The sequence below is a fragment of the Strongylocentrotus purpuratus genome, unplaced genomic scaffold, assembly GCF_000002235.5.
Source record: "Strongylocentrotus purpuratus isolate Spur 01 unplaced genomic scaffold, Spur_5.0 spur5_scaffold_6, whole genome shotgun sequence".
NCBI lineage: Eukaryota > Metazoa > Echinodermata > Echinoidea > Camarodonta > Strongylocentrotidae > Strongylocentrotus > Strongylocentrotus purpuratus.
In genome coordinates, this window is record NW_022145612.1 from 2,619,586 (window position 1) to 2,642,762 (window position 23,177).

Sequence of the window (23,177 nt, forward strand, 5' to 3'; positions counted from 1 at the left end):
GTATGAATTTGAAGAAAGAAAAAAAAAATCTCTCCTTTAAAATTCTGATAAGCTAAGATCCTTACTCAATAGGGCCAAATATCACTTTAAAAACAGTGTTTAAAAGAGCAATGTGCAAAGGAAACATAAAGAAGTTTCTTTGTTCATTGTATCCCTACTCATAAATGTTATAAACACAATCCAAAGGATACTAAGGTTCTTTACCATATAATCTGAGGAATACATATTCCTTCCTAATGTAAAGCATTCTAAATGGTTGCTTTGTTCATTTCATTACATTTTGAAGACCTGCTCCAGTATGGTTGGGCATGTGTGGTTTTCATCACTACCATTTGAAGGTTTGAGTAAACAGTGGACTTGGCAAGCCTGCCCATGCTAGCAGGAAATGAGCTACCTGGGAAACCCACAAGTCAATGTCAAGATTGTGCCAGCCAGCGAGATTGAGTTTAGAAAAAAGCTGTGTTTCCACTCGACGTGGCTCAATACTAAACGTGGAAGGGTTCAGTACACAATTGTCAGTCCGGACCAGCAAATTGAAAGCTTAGATTGAAGCCCTGCACAAGGTCTTCATAGAATAAATATGCTACGTTGGGATATAACTATGTAAAACATATTAACCAAACCGACATGAAATACTTTTGTGTTGACCTTAAAGTACATGTAGAAGTGTGTTTACACAGGTGATACTGTGTTCCCACTCATTTTAATCTTGGTAACAGAAAACTTGGCTTTATCCAGGGCTCTACACCAACTTCTGTGGAAGGGGATCGGAATGAAGTACGTTATTTAGAGTCTGTATGCACAAGCTCTATATAAAAATATTGTTTGAGTAATGTCTGAATTGGATACGTTCAAAACAATCCAAGGTATATATGTATTACTATGTAACAAATATGCCATAAGAACATTCTTGCTAAATGATAGTACAGGTATCCATCTTTTGCAAATATTCAAAAATCCAAATATGAAATATCCTGGAATAACCTGAAATAATCCTCATCCTTTTTGAAAAGGTACAGATTCATATTAATTCAACTAAAGTTTGTAGCAACTGAGTTTATGCAGTATGAACACTCGTATTAAGGGCCCTGCCAAGCCCAAGGTCACATATGTAGATTAATGCACATCTGTGTAAGTTATAACATTCAGTTCAACTTCAAAACAACACCTAAACTTGATTATCGCCCAAGAATAATAACAGGACTTCAGACTTAAAAGTAAAATTCAAGTGACTTGGCTCAATGTACTACTAACTCGAAAGCATTACTTCCCTAATTTAATATTTATTTCTATGATTGCGTTTTATAGGATTATAACTAACATAGTCTGTGTTTACAACAGGATGTGATGGAGGCATTTAAGGATAACTAAAGCTCAAATGAAACAGAAGTGGTCGACAAGATGAAGACAAAACCACCATATTTTGCTTTTATGTGAAGTGACCTTTTTGACCTAATGACCTCCAATTAAAAGCATTGTATCTCTCTCTCTAGTCTCTATTTATATATATATATATATATATATATATATATATATATATATATATATATAAAATGAAGATCAATTCTAAAGGGGCTCTTTGAACAGGATGAGCTTGCATATGAACAAGCTGCAAACACCTCCTCTCTTCACACAATATCTTGTGAATCATCAATCACACCAAAGGTTAATATTTCATATAAGATCATAACATTTCTGAAAGAGCATCTTTCTCTAGTACCAAAAGCATCACAAGATCAGTCTCTACCTCTATAAATCTGTCATCAAAAAGGAACATCAGTACATCACTATTTCATTGAAGCATTTCATTCAGAAGTAATAAATAGAAATCATGCAACGGACTTCAACAATTGAATACCTATTTCTAGTTGAATTTGTGAGGAGTGAAGCCTTGGCATGAATAAGCTACAGTACCTGGGAAGCGTTCAATAAAAAGAGTGAGATAGCAAGACAACAGAGAACCGCAGTATTTCCTCTGTAATGGAACAATGGATAACTCGATTTGAGATAAGTGAGATTAGGTTGTGAGACAAAGTGAATTACTGGGGTAGCAGGCTGTGGGGGTTGAGGGGAGGCACAAATACCTCTTTCTAACTATATTAAGTCTTTGTTTAGGGTACCTGTATGTGCAACAAACAAAATAATACAGAATACTCATTGATTTGCAATATATTTCTTTTTTTATCATCAATCATCAAGCAAACAATTGTGATTGATGATAAGAAATAGAAATGAAGGGGAATGCCCCTTCTTGCACCTGGGCTTCGTGTATTATCTACTTTTTATAAGGAAGGAAAATAAAACGGCTGAAAAGTTGATCTTCATCTTCTTGCAGAAGGATGCCCAATTAGCGATGCCATGTTGCTTGGAAGTGGAACCATGTGCGTAGTAACTCACCTGTGAAACCAAACCTCTCACTCACTACCTGTCTGCTACCTATAAAAAGAAGGAGAGGTCCCACGAGGGGGAACGTCCTACGAACACTTGGGGACAAGTCAGGCAGAGGATGGGAAAACGGTGCAGGAAAAGAATGAGGAATCACGGAATGCGTGCTGCAGAGCTGGGACTCAGATACAATCAAGTCATTCTCAGCTTATCTTTCTTTTGTTGTATGAACAATGAGTCACTCCAAATCCTTTGGGTTTGTATTTGGCAGAGAATGAGGATACAGACAAATGAATATTTGTTGAAAGGTTTGTTTTTGTTTCAATTCAAAAGTCAAACTAGCAATTTCGTTTGAAAAGGAGAGCAAATATTCAAGCCCCTGAGTATTCTATCCAATCCATTTTTTCTTTTTCAGCTGGTTATTTCTTGTTTCTGTTGTTCCTATGAAACCAGACAAATAGAAAATTGAAGATTTTGTTTCAATGTATTTGACTGAGGAAGACTTTCAAACAAAAATACAGCAAGACATCTTCATCCTTCAAATTTCTGTCTCTCCAAAATATGATCCTCAATGGGGGAAATAGTTTATATTTGGAAAGATATATCAAAGGCATACTAAGTCTGTTCGCAAACGACTGGCAGAACCGAAATTTTGTGCAGATATCCAAACATTTTTAGACAGTAGATCCCTCTCTTCATTCGGAAGCAACCTGATCCTGCTTCTACTACAGGTATATTTATAACAAAAAAATAAAATCAAGACATTTTGGTGATTTTAAATTTTAACTGAAGAGAAGATCGACATTTGTGTCAACATTTCATGGGAGACAATTGGATATGAGCCAGTTTGTCTCTGTGAGATAGGAAGATATGCCACTGCATACAACTCAATATGATTGAAAAGAGTCACAATCAATCTCCACCTCCATGACAATAGCCAATCAGAATCCACTGTAAAACAGTTTCAAGCAAGTACATGACTGCTGAATTGCTATTCTCATGAACAACTGCAACTGACAGGAACTTTTGTCCAATCACAAGCTCTGTACCATGAGGTCTTGGTCTTCCTAGATGGGTCACGTCCCCCTTATACTTACCTAAGGATTTGACTGACGGAATCATAGAGGCAGTTTAGCACGCTCACAAGAATAAGCTCATTTTCTGATGCACTTCCTACCACGTAGAAGAGTAGATCAACGTTACTCCTGTACACTATCGTCATCCCCTCAAGCATGATGATTTCAGCTGCAAGAAAAGGAAAATAACATTATTAAATAAGTTTGGTGCTTGTGAGCATTGCTATCAAACTGATTACAATAGTCACTTGTAAAATATCAATGCATCTGTGTTTTTATGATGATCACTTTATACAGATTTTCCCACTTAAATGCTCCACATAAAAAGATATATGGTTAGGGTTGCGATCAGGGTATTAAGGTTAGGTTTAGGACTGCATAAAGTGTTCGGTCAAGGGTTGGAGTAAGAGCTAGGTTAGTGTAAAATGTTGACCCTAAATCAATTTGCACAAGAAAATATGTGTCAGACAACATTCTTCCTCTTCTCCTGGAGTATAGGATCTTAATTTTCTAATTTCTTAAAGTTTTTTTTCAATCTTCTGGGCAAAGATTAGTGGGATCATATGATTTTCTTTTATGAATTATTGAGTCTATCTATCTATTCAAATGAATCCCTTAACCCTTTACCTGCTTTGGTCAACCTCAAGAACATGCAAGGGGCTGCTTTAGGCCAATTTTATCACAAATACTGTTTTCCATAGAAATTTACCTACCAAACTATTTGGCAGTCTAAAAACTATTAAGTCCTTGGCAAGCAAAGAGTTAATGGGTTCTCTCACTTTCTTCAATGGCATTTACATATGTATTAAGAGAATTATCTGATGCTTGGTCTGTAAAAAGCACCTATATGGTCTGTTTGCAGCCAGTAGAATGTTAACTCTGTGTTAAAGTATATGAATTAATGTCCATCCGGTTCTAAACAGGTGATATATTCACTGCCTGTATTGGGATTTAAGAGCCATCATGAATAATATAAAAACAAAAACAAAAACTAGTTCAAGGACAACTGAAACAAAGTGAACACGTCCATCCCAAAGGCCTTAGTTATTATGGGTTCAGACACAGCCATGACAACAATATTTAAGTTAGTCTTAAAAGGACAAAAGAGATAAAGCCTAAAAGGTACTTTGAGGGTGTTCCATCTTTATTCTTGAACCATTCTCCCTAGATCCTCATCAGGTGGATGATCATGAGAAGGTTGCTTCTAAACTCAGGGGGAGCCTAATTATGTTCAAACAATGTCTTGGGTTTTCTTAGGCTACCAAGAGACTTGGGGACCTTTTCCATGGTTTGTTCTTATCACAAACTCCCATCCTGTCCTGCCCTGAGCCTATTTATTGCTGCTGACAGACGCCCACACCGATATTTGTTTGGAGAACAAGTGATCTGATGCAAACCTGAGAATCTTGTTTTTCTTCGAGGATCTGGGTAAAAACCACAAAAAATGTAACCCCTTGAAGAGGAGGATGTATCAAAAAGGTAAAAAGAATGATGCATGAAAGTTTCATGTACGTATATGTACACTGTGAGCAAGAGATATGACATTAGGATTCAAATCTAACCCCAATGGAAAACAGTCCAATTTAGGTTTGTATGTTTTAGGGCAATGATGCTAATCATGCCACCTCCACAGAGATTGTATGAAAAAAACCTACTGTGAGCAGTTTTGTCCAGGAATGTGATTAATCAGTTAGACATTTTTTTTTTTAAACTGTATATTAGAAGTTTTAGGTCTAAAACAATTTAAGTTTTGCCAAGTACTATATGAATTTTTGATGCGTCTTACTGCCTTCATATCTTAGATCTTTTTTTTTGTAATGATATTGCTGTTTTCTTCTCTCTTTTTTTTTTTTTTAATTGAATAGATTAAATAATACAAATTTATCTTAAATGAATATATTATCTATCACATATGAATACTCTCTCATTGATCTTCAGCAGAAAAAAGGGATGAAATGAAATGAAACAAAGAGAGTGGGTATAAGAGAGAGAAAGAAAGAAAGTGTGAAGAGTACAGGATATTCCAATGAAAAGTAATCAATATCGTAGAAGAATAAAATATTTTTAAAAAAATTTGATTTATTCGTTTCATATCCTACTCAATGGTCTGCAAAACCCTTAATGTCCTTCTTCCCATCATGCTTCTTTTTAAAGGTGGGCAAACTTAAGAAAGAGCAAAAGAGAGAGAGAGAGAGAGAGAGAGATGCTATCACAAAACATAACTTGTTCCCCCCCCCCCTAACCTGAGTCACAAGAGGAGGAATACTGCCTGCGGGCTAGGCATTCAAGGCTCGTTTACATCCCAGAGACACTCATGCCCCGCTGGCCTGGAGCGCCGTTACGCAGAATTGAGCTCTCAGGAACTCCAAGAAGGCGAGCACTTAATGATATATCTCTTAACCAACTCTCGATGATTGAGAAACCAATTTATACAAAAACAGAACTTACTATCCACCTCTTTTCTCCTATGATATTTCTTTCACAAGTAAGGGACTCCAAGTAGAATTATATTAAAATGCTTAGAAAAGATTTTATCTCCTTAATTGAAAAACTGCTGGCATGTGATAAGATTGGAAGGCAAATATTGTCAGGTATTCTCCATTATTCCCTGTATGACATGGCAACTCTTCTACAAATGTATTATGTTCACAGAGCTATCTAGCTTGGACAGAATAAAATTTCACAATAAAAGTTCATTTCATGAATACTTCCTGTAAAACCAAAGCTTTCAACAGACATTGATTACAAGTCCCCTCAAACATTGCTCTGTGACATTTGTTCTATTCTAATTCTTTTCAGCTTGCATCTCATGATATCATCCATATATTTCAAAGAAGGCAATATAAACATTAACAAATATAAAGTTATTCAAAAGAGTGTCATGGTTACAAATGTTTCCTTCAAATCATAAATGAAAAGTCACTGTTTTTCAATCTTGTTTTTTTTAATCTGAGTACTGACAAGAAAGAGAAATTACCATTCTTCTTTCATCAATATCCCAGGAAAGTGAGCAAACTGACAAATTCCATTCCCCCAATATTAAAATTTAGAAATGAGAATCATTATTTTTCACAAATGGTAAAATGTGTGAGGCATACAGAACATCTGTCTAATGCAAGGTTATTCAAACTAAAAATAGACCTGAATCAAACCCTTAAGATACATGTAGTGAGCTTCTAAAATCAAAAGCTCATAACTATACTTTCAGGTCATCTAAATTTAACTCCAGTATTGGAAAGTCAAACAAAGTTCTAGCACAAATTTTGAAATAGAAATACATCTTATCTATTTGCAAAATAACAAATGACATAACTTCTATTTCTGCAATTACATTTTTTTGGAATTCCTAATTGCAATATATATACCAAGATGATAAATAAATTTTACCGGTAATGTTTTTTAAGTGTATGAATATATTTTGTCTCTGATTGTATTAGGTATATTTTTATTAACATTTTCAGATCATCAAGAGCATGTTTGGTGTAAAATTTAAAACAGAAATGATCTTGTGTCATAAAATTTTAATCTGTTGATTGATTCATAATCATAGACAAGGAACTTACAATGGCTTTGAATTCTATTATCATCAGGTTCAGATGACATAGTTATAAGGATATTTCTCTCTTTAACCATAAAGTTCCCAAGACAAAGCATCAAGTCCTCACATTTAGAGGGATGAGGGGAAGAGAGAGAGAGAGAGAGAGAGAAAGTAAGGGCCCTTCTTTGATATTGAGTCAACAGATCCCATCCCTGACGGTCTAGTCTGAAGATTCCCCAAGAAAGTCACCATCCAATGACAGGAAGGAAGATGGGGAAATCAAAAACATTGCATGCATGGAATCCCCCTGGAAAGCGGAATGAACTTTGCCATTTCACACACCACCGAGTGTCCTCTGGACTGCACCATCCCCGGGAATAGGGATTGGCAGCATGCTGGGATGACGGGCCCCTCCAACAAGTGAATGAAAGACATTGAACATAAAGGAGAGGAGCTAGATGTTATACCAAAATGTAAAGTTGTATCATACTTCCACCCTAGAGTGTATGCTGGCCATGAAGGGGAGGAAAGGGTAGTCTGCTCCACCTGTCATTCATTTATTACATCCCTTATTCCCTACTCTGCTGGGGGTCTTTGAAAACTCTTGTAAGGTCAAACTTTCTTCACAAAGTAATGGTAGAAAGAGCTTTTTCATAATGAAGCACCTAAGAAGGTCTTTATCTTTCATCATTATTACAATCAGTGACTGCAACATGAGCATTCATAAGATTTCTGTTTTGCAAGCCCTATTCTTAAATTCTACCAGGTTAAGTCTAAGCTATATTGTCCCATACATTAACAAGTAAGATATAAGTGTATCTGATCACTGCATAAGATTAATAGCTCTTCAAGAGCTTGGAGCAAATAGAAAATATGAAGAGAAATTACATTTTTGAAGTCAATTTGTTCAAAATGTGTCAAAATGTTCACAAATCCTCAATACTTGGTAATGTATGGGACACACAATGATTAAATACATTGGACTTTCCCACCGATATCTCCACATCTCTGAACCATAGTGGAAAGCATCAAATTAGGGTTACAAACAGAGTTCACAGGATTGGAGAGTATTTGTTCAAACCTTACCATTTGCTCTATGTGTCTTGTTGAAGAGGTTCTTCTCGAATGCCTTCTGCTCTTTGGCAGTGGAAAATGTGTCATCGTAGTACTGCACATACAACATAATATAGAAAAGTTATGCAATTGTTATGTGCAATTTCAAAGGGGTTGACTTATATATAAAAGTACCTTTGCTTGGGACAGATACTGGAAAGTTCAAGTACTTTTGCATTTGTTTGCTTGTTTGTCTGTTTTATACATTAAACTTAATACTGATTTGTAAATTTAATATTCATTACCTGCGTTAATTCAAAAAAACTTCTGGATATCAGCTGAAAAATACCATTTGTAATATTTTGTATTTGTTACAAAAGTTCCACATATTGACATCTTGGATAGCTGTAAAGTTTCAGTGATGCATGAACACAGACAAATACTCACTTTTTTTATTAAGTAACACACATTTTAAAACTGCATAAAATTTCAGGGTCATTGAAATACTTGAAAATCTATAGATGAAGAATATCTTTGAGCATATCACAGTACCTTTGCTAGTAACCTCTCTCCATCATTGTCTAGGATAGCCACTGCCTTCACTGTGTACAAACTAGCAAGCTGCAAGACAGATTAAAGGAGAAAGAGAAAATTATAAAATCATAGAAAAACAGTCATGGTTTCTTTTAAGTAATGAATTTCTAATTAACAACATATACATGTACATTTCATAATACCCCTATAAAGAATTTAAGAAGGGTACAATGTAATAGTGTTGGGAAAGATTTATCACAAAGTCATAAGGTTGTGGATTAGAGAGAAGAAACTCTTCTTTAAAGCATTTCATCTGAATAGAACAGGACACATGTTTCCAATCTCTAAGAAAGAAGAGAAAATAGGCTACAAACATTTGGGCAGGTACATGTAGTGCCTTGACCGCCATCAAAATCGAGTTCTACATGTACCAAACTAGGACTCTTCAAAAGTGAGCATCGAGGAAAACTAAAATGATCATATGCTTCATGTTTTAATCAAATTCTTCATGATCCTTCATCAGAAGTCAGTCCTCAATGCCAGAGTCGATGGCTTAAATAACGCTTGAAGCTGGTGTCAACTTTGACCGCTATATCTCAAGAACACAAAGGCACAAAATATGGCCCTGGACTCCGGCAGGGTCCCTCCTGAACACTAAATCAGCATCCTCCCTATATCAGATAAGGTGTCACCTTGAAACACGAGTTTCCTCCTTGTCCTGTGTCAGACATATGGCCTGTTCCATTAGCTGGGAGGGGGGTTCCCAAGGGAAGCAGGCGAATGGACAAGTTGGACAATGAGTTAGCAATTTCATTTTTTCTTCTTCATATTTAGGTGCAAGTGTTTACTAATTTTACCTTTCATATTTATGAGGCCTACAAATATGCTCAATAATTGGAGCAAATTTAATTTTCAATCATGTTATGCCACATGAAAAATAGATCATGTGGTTTGATACAAATTTTGTGTTTCAAATGGTAAATGACCAAAAATTTACAACATACAAAGAGTTTAAACACAAACGTTCATGTCTCAAGTCATTTTTTTTAGCAGTGATATTCATGAAAACTCTTTCATATCAATTGGAGATTACATTGACATGAGCACTAGCACAGATTAATTATCTATATAACTAGATTAAGGGTAAGCCTAAATTTCGAATTCTGATTATGTAATAATCAGAATTAAATATTAATGGAGGCCAATCAGATCTTTATCATATACATATAAAGAATATAATTTTGTTCTATATTTGATTCAAAGCCAACGTGTGAATATATGTTTTATGCCAAGTTTCACAGAAACACCTGATTAGGGAGAGAAAAGCTTAAATGTACAAAAGTGTGAGTTTCCTTTTTCAGCAATGATATGAAATATATGCTTTCCTATGATTTCACAATTATCTTCAAGAAACGTTTTAATCAGGTAATTATGATTTATATCGGTCTTTATACACATGACTGGAAGAAGAAAAAATGTGTGTAGACTGCTGCCCCCCCCCCCCCTGGCCCCCTTCAAAATCGCAAACAACAAGTTCTTCTGAGAATTTTTTTTTTTTTTTTTATAGTTTCACTTTAAAAATCAGTATTATAACCGTAATTATGGACCTGGTTAACAAATAACAATTTGAATTATTGAAAACTAGCTCACAAGAAAAGCAAAATAAATTATAATTGATCATATCCAGACATCACAGCTACCTGCAGTATATTGCAGAAATATTGAATATCACACTTTCGAATCTATTTATTGCACTTGTAAGTACAATCAATCATGCTCATTAAGCCCTCAAAATTGTCCATTTATTTTGTGGAGGTACCAGGGTATAGTGGTTCATTTACTTGACTCTCAATCTAAGGGTTGAGGTTTGACCCCAGCTTAAAACTACCACCAATAAGCAAGGCATACATGTAGGTACCTACAGTACATGTAATATGCCACATTTTTGGCCACCAGCTAAATGTATGAGTGGACTAATAATGTTGGAGCACCAGGAGCATCACAATAAGTCAGCTGTTTAAGAAGCCACAAATATTTATATCATTATTATTATCATTATTAGTATTATTATTATTATTTTTACTATTATTATTATCACTATTACTATTATAATTATTATTATCATCATTACAATTAATCAATTAATCTTATTATCATCATCATTATTATTATCTTGTTCTTATTTACACCTATAGAGCCAGGTCTAATCCATGGACCTAAGGCACCACTGAGGTGATGTCACCATTATATCATATTATTATTACTATTATTTTCATCATCATCATCATCATCGTCATCATCTTAATCATTATTATTGCTATTATTATTATTATTTAAAAACCTATTACGAGATGACAAAATTTTGAAATATATTTGACTTTTTAAAAGAAATGTCAAAATATCAAACTTCAGAAAAAAACTAATTTCTATTGAACGTATAACATAAATTTTTTCTATAATCTTTTTTTGAAATATGAATAATATTTGGGTAGGAAAGACATCACAGTAAAGTTAAAATCCAACTATGAAAGGTCTTTGATGTCAAACATATGGGACAAGTTATTGTATGAAGGCCTAGAATCAATTATGGAGTGTGACTACATACTCATATCACATCTTGTGTTTCCACCCGATAGCACAGATAGTGAGAAAGTTACTCCAGTTTGATTTCCTATTCAAATTATTCAAGAAAGGTTTTGAAAGTAGCAGAGTGAGAACTAGAGAATGGGAGAAATTATGGGATAGCTTGGATTCCCTGAAGCAAGTTGCTTTTATTTCCCTATTTTTCTTAGCGGCCATGTTTGGTAGTATTGCCGTATCCTGTATACGTGATGGATGAAGTTTAAAAATATAAAGATCTATCAAATTGATTGCCTAAATTTTCTACGGGGCATGATTCCTTTCCTATGGTCAATTTGTAATAAGATGTCCTTCCATATTTCCTTTCAGATCATTACCTACTAAATGCGCTATTGGAAAAACCTTAAAATTTTGTGTTAAACATATTTTAAATTTTAAATACAGTAAAACATATGTGAAGAACTATATGTATGTACATTGTAGTATACAGTAAACACATGTATGTACATTGCAAAGTAGCTATAGATAAATCTTCCCTATAGGGTAAATGTACATATGTAATTCACAGTCCAACCAGAAAGAAAAAAAGAGGAAATTAAAGAGAGGGAGAGAGTGAACATCAAAAAAAGAAAGAGAGCACTGATCTTTCTTTTGAAAAAATATGCAGAAACAGTTCATTTAAGATTGAAATGTTATCTGGCATAATTAGACCTACCACCGGTAATGTATCGTCCACAACATGTGTTTGACAACATCTTTTCTATCATATGTGATCATGTTATCCCAATTGCAAAAAGCATCAAGGGAAAAAAGTTCAATGCAACTTCTTGGAAAAACTACACTAAACTAATTATCAAAAGTCCAGGAATTGATCTACATGTAGTTCCTTAACAACTGCTACATGTAGGTAATTAAATCATCTCACTTGCTTTGTGGTAAGATTCATCAATTGGATTCAACTAGCTTCATCTTATTCTTAGCATCCGTGTATTATCCTTTAAACAACATCAATCTAAATTCAATCCCGCACCCTTTCTTGATGTCAAACATTACACTGTACATTCATGTTCAGAAATTCAGAGAAATCACTTAAAAACATGACAGAGGGATGAAAGAATTATCGACAATGACCATTGTTGTATATTACTCTAGGACTCGGAGGGGAAATTTGTCACCTCTCTCCAAAAGGTGAGTGCTGTGAGTAACACTCAACTGTCAACAGTAAATTGCACATGGCATGTTTTTTCAAGCTTTTGTGCCACACTAATACCTTCCTACCGATAACATCACTTCTTATCCCCCTTTTTCCCTGATGATCTCCCCTCGTTTGCTTCATGGTGGCAGTCACACTTCAAAGTTTCAATGCATCAGTTGTGTTGCTTTATTTTTAATCCTGAAACAAATCACTGATGGTTATCCATGCTCACGTTACAGTATCTAATCCCCTTTGTGCAATACCTACTGTACATGTAGGTATAATTTTGTCACACTGTTATATTTCATGAATTTATAAAGCATGTCATAATCAATATCTACTTTATTTGCTTTCATTGAAACTTTTCTCATGTTTAAGTTCAGAATGTTAAATACTATACATTTGTAAATACACCATTCTTCTTTAAAATTTTGAATAACAAATTTTACGGGGTTGTTAATGACAAGTTTCTACAAATGTAAATGGTGAAACATATGTCTATATTCTGTCTGCTACATAGTTTGAATTTCAAGTGTGAGTGTCTCTTCATTAACCACATACAGCAAGCAATCAATTCTCAATTTCCCATGGTGCACCTGAGCAAATTGTGGATAGCGGAGAATGGCCCCTCTGGAATAATGAATCATGGGAGATAAGAATCACTCTTCTTCCTCCTACCCCCCCCCCCCCCTCCTCCCTTAACCTTTCAGAGGCAATGTAAGTAAAACAACAACACAAGAGAATGAAAGCATGTCATAATCAAGAATTTCATTCAAACCACTCCTAGCAATCACAACCTTAATGATACAATGTGGCATCACTGAAAACTGGTTAATTCAATCTGTCAACTTTCCATTCAACGGCTTTCAGAATGATCTGGTCCCATCTTAGATGGATAGCAAGTTTCACTTTCACCCATCATTCATTCATCCATTTACAGTGTCTGTATTGTTCACACAAACTCTCAGTAAACATGCGTAACAATGAGAATGTACAACAGGTACATGTACGTACATCATCAGAATGTTGAATTAATTTGCTAAGGATGGTGACACATAAGACCTGATTGATAACATTATATTGCTCGTCCCTCATGTATTGTGGTTTCAAGATGTTCGCGTAGGCAAAAAAACATAAACAGCAAGCACTCCAACTACATTGCTAACGTTTTTATCATTAACAAGGTGTATAATAATACTCTCAGCACTTACATAGAAAACAAAGAACATGAAGCTCTAGGTCAATGACCTAGAACTCTAAATGTCAATAATGTCATTAAAGGCAATGAATGGTTCTCAATCATTTACCGTACACATTTATACCATCAAAAGAAATTTAAGGTATTTCTTTTCAGGAATGACTTCAATTATCACTATATTCCCATTTTCTGTACTGACTTTATTGTAAATCCAATTCTACTTGAATTAGATTTGCACTTTATAGTCACAGCAACAACAAAAACAGACAAAACAAAACAAACATACCCGGTACACACAAAAAAGTCACATCAACAGCACACTTACGAACAATTAAATAATCTTTAGAAAGATAAGAGAGGCTTTCTTGTCACTAAGATCATATTAAATACCGCTATTCATAGAAAAAGTCACTTTAACGCAGAGCTGCTCACTGCTTACCCTACGTACTAGTATAGCCTCTTTTGTAATTCAGTGCACCTGCATAGTAAATCCAGGTCTTGAAGACTGCTTTACTCCAGCTCCGTCTTATGTTTGTCTAGACAGACCCCATCCCCTGTTTCCTTCCTCTCCATGTTTGATCACAGGAACTTCTCATCAAATTAGGATCTGGTTGCTACTTGTTCATTTTAACTGCTCTTTAGATTTTATTGGTTTCCCCAACTTACCCAACTTACCCCTTCTCCCAACCACACTTTGGTTTATTACACCATAAATGAGGCTAAATCTGTATCTAATTTATACAGACGCAATAAGATTTCTATTCATTGACCTATTCTGTGATTTAGTGTCAAGTATTCCATATTTTGGTGAAAGTTGGTAAGGTGGGAGTGTCCAGGGAGGAGGGGGGGGGGGATGATAATGTAAATACAGTATAGGAGGGAGACCCCAAATCACTTTCAACATAGACTACTGGGCCTACATTAAAACGGATGAAGAGATCAGTTTTCTCCTCGTAACTACTTTGCCATTATCAGAAACAATTAGATACAACCTCAAAAAAGACTTACTGGTTGTCACTATTTCTTATGTCTATATGTTTCTTGTTCATGTACAGGTATGTAAAATATCAATCAATTTCAGATTACTTGATAAAGTATTATAATATAAATGCACTAGACTAGGACAATCAAGAAATCAACTCAGGGCAATTTCAATACCCTTCTTTAGAAATCATGTTCGGATTACTTGATTTATCAATGTCACATTCGCAAATTGAAAAGGAGATGCACACGGCTATTGAGATCGCCATAACTTGATTTATTGAAAGTCTTTGCGAACATGGTTTTAAGAAAAAATTGATCTAATAATCAGATGTTCTCCTCAAAGGTAATACAAAGTTTGAAAATTGGGTAGATAGTGATTCTTTACAATTTTGATGTATTTTGATGCCCTGTATTTATAAGCACTAGAAAATTTAGCCCCGAAACTCTTGAATATAAAAATTTACCGGTGCTCCCGGTATATTTTGAAGAATTTCAAATAGCGCCTATGGCCGTACAATGGTAGCTGCGACCATGAAAATCTCAGAATATGTAGTTGTGATATATCATTTCTAAATGGGAATAGCTAATCGGTCGATTTTAGTCAAGAAATATTTTTGTATAGCTTAATTAATATCTTGACCTTGAGAGGGAGTTATACAACATACAGAGTTTATTATTTACAATTTCATAACTTTAGACTCAATTTCAACCACGACAATGATCACTGAATATTGTAGGATCGCATATGCTTCCAATATGTTCATTTGAACCAAATTCACGACCCCAATTCCAAAACTTTGTATTACCTTTAATATAATACATTCTTGAATGTATTATACCAGGATGAATAGCTCAATTCTACAGGAGAGGAAGTAACTCAATTAGAAATATGAAAATCACTGGAGATGCTCTGTCATGCAAGTGTACTCCAATTTTCTAAAAGATTTGTTCATCTAATGCTGTGGTTTACTCACCACAAACTCTACCTGTTAGTCTGTTAGTCAGTTTGACAGTCAAGGTCAAAACAATTGTCTCTACATTCATGGTGTGAAAAAATCTTGAAAAAGTCAAAAAGCCATATGTTGAACATGAATGAACAAACCAGTATGAATCATCAGAACAGCATTGATGTCTTTGTTTTATAATTGGTTGCTCCTTGGTGGAAGATTCAAATGATACATGTATATTTCTAAAATTGCAGTTGTCATTTTCAATGTTTGATATTCTTTAATTCTCTGTACACAACTTGACCTTGGCCATGTGCCACAGAACCACCATTTTGGGAAAAATTGTGAATATTTTGAGAATTATGTTTAGTTTTCAACTTCTCACTGTGGACTTTCGGCCTCCTCTTATTTTGCAAATAATTTGAACATGTTTCAAGTTCTCCTTCCACTTTTTAAACTTTAAAGATGCTGTCCCTTTTGCAGCCAACATCAAATTCTGTAAACCTTTGCAGGAATTATGAATATGTCACGTATGTCTATCTGTGAAATTTAAACATTAGCAGTGTCCTAGTATTCAATTATGCAAGGAAACTGTTTACCTTCTAGACTTCACAGTCAGACGATAATTGAGTGACTGACTGACATTTTTTTTTCTTTAGTAATGACATACATAAAACAAGCTGTATGTTCAGGTTTATGAGCATTTGTCAACATCAATAACCGACTACTTGTAATGGCCAAAATTAAACTGATTGAAACTTTGTGCAGCACAAAACGTACGACCATTTGGTAAAAGGGTCTGAAAATCAGACTATTTGACAACTAATGGTCATTATTTTCCCACTAAAACTAAAAGCCATTTTCAAGCCCTTTTGTTTTTAGAGAACTTCTCAATCAGTATTGTCTTTCAAATGCTGCTGGAATTTAATATTTTCATTTTTTGGCCTGAACATGGGACATAGTGCCTTTAAAGCCCCTCTTCATTTTGCAAAATTCTTTTTTTGAAAAATGAAATTCTCACTGTGCTACTTCAGGACTCTTTTTTTGCACATATAGAAATGTATGGAATCTTCAGAATGCCAATAGAGGCTTCTTTCAGTTTTACAAACACTAAATGTGCTGCTTGAGGATATTTTTTTTTCTCTTTTCAAGTCTTACAAAGCTTGAATCTCAAGTAATTTAAATTACATACTAAAGTCAAAATTGAAATTTTGACATTGTCATGAAAGTACTTGTTAAATTGCTCAAGAATTTGTCTAAGATTTAAACCAAAACTAGATGGAACTTCGACTGCGCGCAGTCAAAAGTGATGCCTCCGTCATAGAGCAATTTTACAAACCAAAACGGAAGAAATATTTCAAATTCAAGTTCGGTTGTAATCCATTAACAGGTTCTCAGAATATCGTGATTACAAGCTATTTCTCATATACATGTATGACCCTTTGATCTTTGAACTCATGACCCCAAATGCAAAATACATGTCTTGAGTTTGATGGTAATCCATCCATCGGTTCTAATGCTAATGCAATCACAAGCTACTTTTGCATACAAAATGAGCCCCGTGACCTTTGACTTTGACCTCATGACCCCAAAATCTAATCAATTCATTGGCTCTGCAAGATACATACATGACCTAAGTTTGTCAGGAATCCATAAATCGGTTCTTGAGATAACGCGATCACAAGCTATTTTTACATACATAATGAGCCCTGTGACATTTGACCTTTGACCTCGTGACCCCAAAATCTGATCAATTCATTGGCTCTGCAAGTTACATACATGACCAAAGTTTGGTACGAATCCATCAGTCGGTTTTTGAGATAACGCGATCACAAGCTATTTTTGCATAAATAATGAGCCCTGTGACCTGTGACCTTTGACCTCGTCACCCCAATATCTAATCAGTTCATTGGCTCTGCAAGTTACATACATGACCAAAGTTTGGTACGAATCCATCAGTCGGTTTTTGAGATAACGCAAAAATGAGAAGGGGACGTATGTACGTACAGACGTACGTACTGACGGACGGACAACCCGAAAAAAATAATGCCTCCGGCTACTTCGTAACGGAGGCATAAAAATCTCTGAAAGTTTTGGGCATAATCAACACTTATGCCTAGGTCATATATAAACCGGGCCCTGTACGATTTTCCCTACCCGGCGGCTTGCCATGGATTTACGAAAACCTTCTGATTTGTTCATTTCTACGGCATGTGTGGTCACCAACGCTCAAAATACACGGGGGCGGAGGGCGATTCGCCCCCGTGAGCTCCATAATCGCCCCCCGTCAGGTTGCTCACGGGGGCGATTGCAAAATTAAAAAGCACCCCCATGAATTTATAAAATAAAAGATTATCTTTTCTGATATAACTTTAACACAATATTGAGTATGAATTTTCAAACCTTAAACCAATGAAATGGAACTTAGATGGCGCTATCTCTCCCATCTCTATGAGTATTACCGATACAAAAAAACGCAAGCTCGCACTATATTGTGCGGCCGTCAGTAGTGGCTATACTGCGCTGGTAGTACAGGTTTGCACGCTGACGCCCAATATCTGCTGGAGCTGGAGACGATCACGCAAAGACTGAAATATGCAGAAGTTTTTCATTGTGAAAAGTGTGAATCCTCTGAAATCTGGTAATTCTAAAAGACCAGCAAATTATGTAACTCGACCAGTAAATCAATATCAAGAAGAAGAACAAGACCAAAGATGTTGCAGGGGCGGATCTAGGCAGTTTATGGGGTTTAACCCTCCTACCCCCCCCCCACCCCCTCCCCCCTCCCTCTTGGGCTGCCAAGTGAAAATGTGATGTGCATAGAAAAATGCCATAAAATAGCACCAAAAAAATGCTCCGCTTGTTAGTAGATGTCAGGAAAACATCACTGTCTTACGGGGGTTCAAAATAGCAAAAACAAAAATCACCTCGCCGCTATGCGGCTCGTGGACGATAAATGATAATGATAAAAAACAAGGAATTTAGGAGTTTCATGGGTACCAATTCAATGGAAATTTGTTTTAAAATTTAAAAAATTAATTTGAGCCCTGGTGGTCACATATTCTGCAGCGCCCGGGAGGTGCCCGGTGAAAATTTGTCAAGTGAAATGCACTGAACTAAGTGTACTCTGACATCCACACCTCCTGTATTTAAAGCTGGGATGTACATTTTGGACCCGTAAGGTGCCCTACAGGCTTTTTACATGCTTTCTACGGCCTAACGGTCAGATAAAAACGCCGGGTGAATTGGGAGCAGCCAACTCAGCACCACGGCGCCATTACGGCTTAAAAAACTGTCCCGGCGCACGTAGGAACTTTACGGCAGCCAGTCAGACATCGGCCAAAAATTGCCAATATGTCTGTTTTTACTTGGTGTACGGGCCCCTGAGTGTATATGTGAAAAAGAATACAAAATCAAGTCAGACACAATCAAACTACAAACTAAAAATTATAATAAGTTCAAGAATAAATCATACTAATGTCAGTTCCAATAACCTTTTAATAATAATATTCATCATAATTACAGTGCTTATATAGCGCCTAACACTTACTTTGTCAGAAGTCTCTAAGCACTCTACAATATTAATGCAGCATAACTACCGTGGCTTTAGCAGTGCAGCTGTTACGCGAGCTGCGTTTCAAGGAATAAAGTACACTGTAATAACTTCAATAACGGGCATGCACAATACCATAACCCATACGAGAAGTTTGCATAATTTTGGACTGATAGCTTGAAGCTTCAGTTTGAGTTGCAAAGCTATAGTGTAGACGTCGACATCGAAGCCCTAAACAGAGGCTTCATGACGTCGGATGTGATCCAAATTCAATAGACTATATGATTATGATTAAAATGAGTAAAAAATTGGGCTAAAATTCCTTTGCTAAGAATGGATATTAAACTGCTAAAAAATGGATACGGAACTACACTAGCGCCAGAAAATCAGCAGCATATTTATGTAAAATAAGAACCTCATTATAAATATAATAATAACATGGGCTTCAATAATGATGGAAAGATGCGGTGCCCATTGATACATTTCAGTATTGTAAAGCATAACAATAAACAAGAATAGTTTGGTAGAATAGTTTTGTAGTAGTTCAGGCTCCAACCATAGACGCCTTCAAAACCAGGCTTGATTGTTGCTGGAAGGAACAGTGTCATATCTCTCAATACTCGAACTGATTTCTTCAATTTCTTTGCTCCTGGGACATGGTACATTGTCCAGTCAAGATGCAACCTCTTGCCCCTCTGGCTCTGCCTCCCTGACTTGTAATTGTACATAGATCTAGGGTCTAATGAGAATTATTATTAAAGAGTATGAGTACAAGAAGATAGACCAAGAAGATAGACCTAGAAGCTCGACTGCTGTCTCAGCATTCTTCCAGTATGTGCGGTAAAGGTAAAGGTAAAGGATAATGGTTGCCATGAAGTTATGAACAAAACAAAAAAACTTTCTACAACAAATTTATCAGCACGTGGGACTGAATTAAGTCAGCGATGGCTATTCAATCGATTTATAAATGCAACAACGGCTTAATCTAGAATTTTCTTTCGACAGTTCTGTACATGATCACTTTATCCATACGCAGAGAATGCTCTGATGAACATTAATATCAAATATATCATTTTAAACTCCAAATCTTACCTCTGATGACGAGTCCATTTTCATGTAATCTGTGCCAACGTGTAGTCTCGTGAATCACGATAAAGTTAGATGTCGCTATTTGCGAGATATCGAGAAAATTAGAACGAAAAAGAAAAGAGGTATCTTTGTTTCGTTGAGGGCGTTAACAAAAGTTAAGTTGAGCTTTCCACAGGTCTCGGGTATGATTCTAATAAATGACCTATAGATCTATAATGATTTAGGAAGATCAGTTTGTTCTGTAAACCTTCAGACGAATATATGAGGAGTGTTGAATAGGGTACTGCATTTTTCAAACGAAAAAGGCGTACATTCTTTGAAAATGTTCGAGTTGAATTAATAATTGACACTATTATTCCTGTGTTTTATTTTTATAGTTTTGTGTATGAAATATTGCTTGATATTTTGCTAGTCCTTCATTGTTAGTATATTAAAATAAAATTTCAACAATCCATAATGTTCTGAGCATAGGAGCATGAGTTCACCCCCCCCCCCCCCCTCCATCCTTGTCTACGTCTATGGAGGCGCGATAGCCCAGTCGATCGGTAGAGCAGTGGTCTCGTAATCCGGTGACCCGGGTTCGAAACCAAGTCGATGCGCTAGTGCCCTTTGATAAGGCATTACTCCTCATTACCAGCAGCCTTTTCACACACAGCTAAAATTCTATAAACATGACTAGTATAAACGTGTTTCGAACATGTTTAAACTAATCACGAGCCTTTCACACACAGAAATTTCGGTGCGATCGTTAATTGTTTCGTGATTAACTACTGCTCGTAAAATGCGCAGTAGTGCCATTGCGCATTGAAGGTCATGTCATGTCAATCAAAGCGCACGCTCAATCCAGTTTAAACACGTTTAAACAAGAATTTCCTTTCACACACAAAATGTCAAACTCTCTAGATACGAACTTCGTATCTGCAGCCTGCTTTTAGGGGCGTATGGATCGCGACTTCGTATCTATCCCAACATCGTATAAACGATGTTCACACTGGGAAATTTTGTCTATAAACATGTTTAAAATTTTACGATGATTCTAATCATCACTAGATACGATGAATTTTAGCTGTGTGTGAAAAGGCTGCAGGTCCCTCGGAGAGGACCTAAAGCCGTCGGCCGTCTGGTTGCTTACTTACAAGCATTTATGCTTTCTTAGCAGTCAGGTAAAATAACCACCACCATTCAAAATTCAATAATTATTATCCCTCTGCCTGTCCGTCTCTTGCTCATTATATCTCCGATTATTCTTCCACCCCTATCCGCTTCCCCCCCCCCCCTCTCTCTCTCTCTCTCTCTCTCTCTCTCTCTCTCTCTCTCTCTCTCTCTCTCTTCCTCTCTCTTCCTCTCTCTATTTCCTTTACCCTGTATATTTATCTTCCTATTTTACGCGCGGAAGTGCGTCAGTTTAAAGTCAGTCGACCGCGGAAGTGAAATCCGTGGGAGTTGAGTTTTGGCAGCGCAATACAAGGACAAAACAGTTTTGCCCTCATTCATTCAGAAACATGCGTCTATAAAAGGGGTCCTCTCACAATGTTTGTCTGCCATACCGCCATGTGTATTATCATTCTCATATAGTTGGATTTGATAACAAACTAATAATCAGAATCACATTAAATTTAAAATTAGCCTACCGTCGATACATTGAAAGTATAAAATGAAAACAATAGTAGATTAATATTTCTTGTTTATCTATTAATTTCACAGTTTGAAATTATATTTGGGTGGGTGTTAAATCACAATACACATGATCAAGTTGGTTGATGGTTGTGGTATTGGCTGTGAAGTTGATGATGATGATGATGATGATGATGATGATGACCACATAAATCTAACTGTTGTAATGATATACTGATGTCATGAGATGCTGCACAAAAAAAAGAAAGTCAAACATGATTAGGTTACCAGTTAAGAGATTCCAAATAATAATAGATAGTCTGCATTTGAGTCACAGTTCTACATTTAGAATGTCAACAAAATTGTCGATCTATTTTAAGGTTAAAAGTAAACATTTCCCAGTTTTATGACAGAAAAACTTCCTCTTCTTTTTGTCTATCAGTGTATACAAGGAAAGCATACAAAACGCTTACTCGTTGTTTTGATAAAACGATATTAATCTTTGTTTGGATATAAGTCATAGACCGCGATGAAGAGTTTATTGAAATGATGTCAACACACTTTCTTCTTATTCCTAACATAAAAAGCAACAATTTGTCAAATTAAGAGGCCTTCATGTGGGCCTATTAATCTAAGATGTTATGAGCTATATAATTATATACTCTCTTAAGTTTCTCGAAAATGTAGACCCAGCCATCATCATTCCGACTACAGTGTTGTTGTGGTTATTTGGACAATAGACAATTGTTCAGTATTCACTTTTTTATCTCAACAAAATTTGCTGTTGGCATGACACCTTTACCTGAGTGAGTCTTGCCTGAAGTAGCAAGCACTGATAGGAGAAAATGGGGGGTAAAATATATACAGTTTTTATTCTAGCGAATTAGAGATGCTATCGTGCAATACAAGTGTATGTTTGATACAATAGTATCTTAGGAAGAAAACCCCTTTGTTTTACTGAGTATACTCCCTTTTTTTCTTAAAAGATAGGTGGAAAGATGATGTGGATAGTTTTTTGTTTTTTTTAAGAATATACAGCATTAAACATTATTGTCAACCGATGTTGAGAATTTCATCATGCTTTAGTCCTGAAATATTTCAACACACTTCGTTAACTGTAAACTTCTTGTTTGTTTCTTAGATGAAAGTCATGGTAACACATATTGGACTCGTTTATCTTAACTATTCACAATGTGAGATAATTATGAATAACATAATACCGAAAAGCTCAAACAGATGAAAACCTCTAACATCTATGAGAAACATGAATGTGTTGGCCGATGCATGCATTTACGTCTTTACACGTCTTTAGTTGCCCACTTGGGACCAGACGGGAAGATGTTGACAAACCAAGAACTAAATTGCCTAAATTGATGCGTTGCTATGGTAACGTCAAACGTTGAGTCAGACGACCCTTTACCGATGTTTCAC

General features: G+C 35.8%; 1 protein-coding gene across 2 annotated transcripts in view; it reads right to left on the reverse strand.

Annotated features, from left to right (window-relative positions):
• LOC115929987 (coatomer subunit zeta-1-like) overlaps positions 1 to 20,253 on the reverse strand; it is a 56,919-nt gene extending 36,666 nt beyond the window's left edge. The window contains exons 1-4 of one of the 2 annotated variants that reach the window (XM_031000247.1): positions 20,136 to 20,253; positions 8,605 to 8,673; positions 8,086 to 8,167; positions 3,483 to 3,630 (exon numbers count right to left, since the gene is read on the reverse strand). In XM_031000247.1, coding sequence (XP_030856107.1) covers positions 3,483 to 3,630; positions 8,086 to 8,167; positions 8,605 to 8,673; positions 20,136 to 20,159 — 323 coding nt within the window. In that variant the 5' untranslated portion in view covers positions 20,160 to 20,253. The remainder of the gene's footprint in view (positions 1 to 3,482; positions 3,631 to 8,085; positions 8,168 to 8,604; positions 8,674 to 20,135) is intronic. The other variant, XM_031000248.1, reaches the window with a different exon arrangement.
• Positions 20,254 to 23,177: the final 2,924 nt, after the last annotated feature.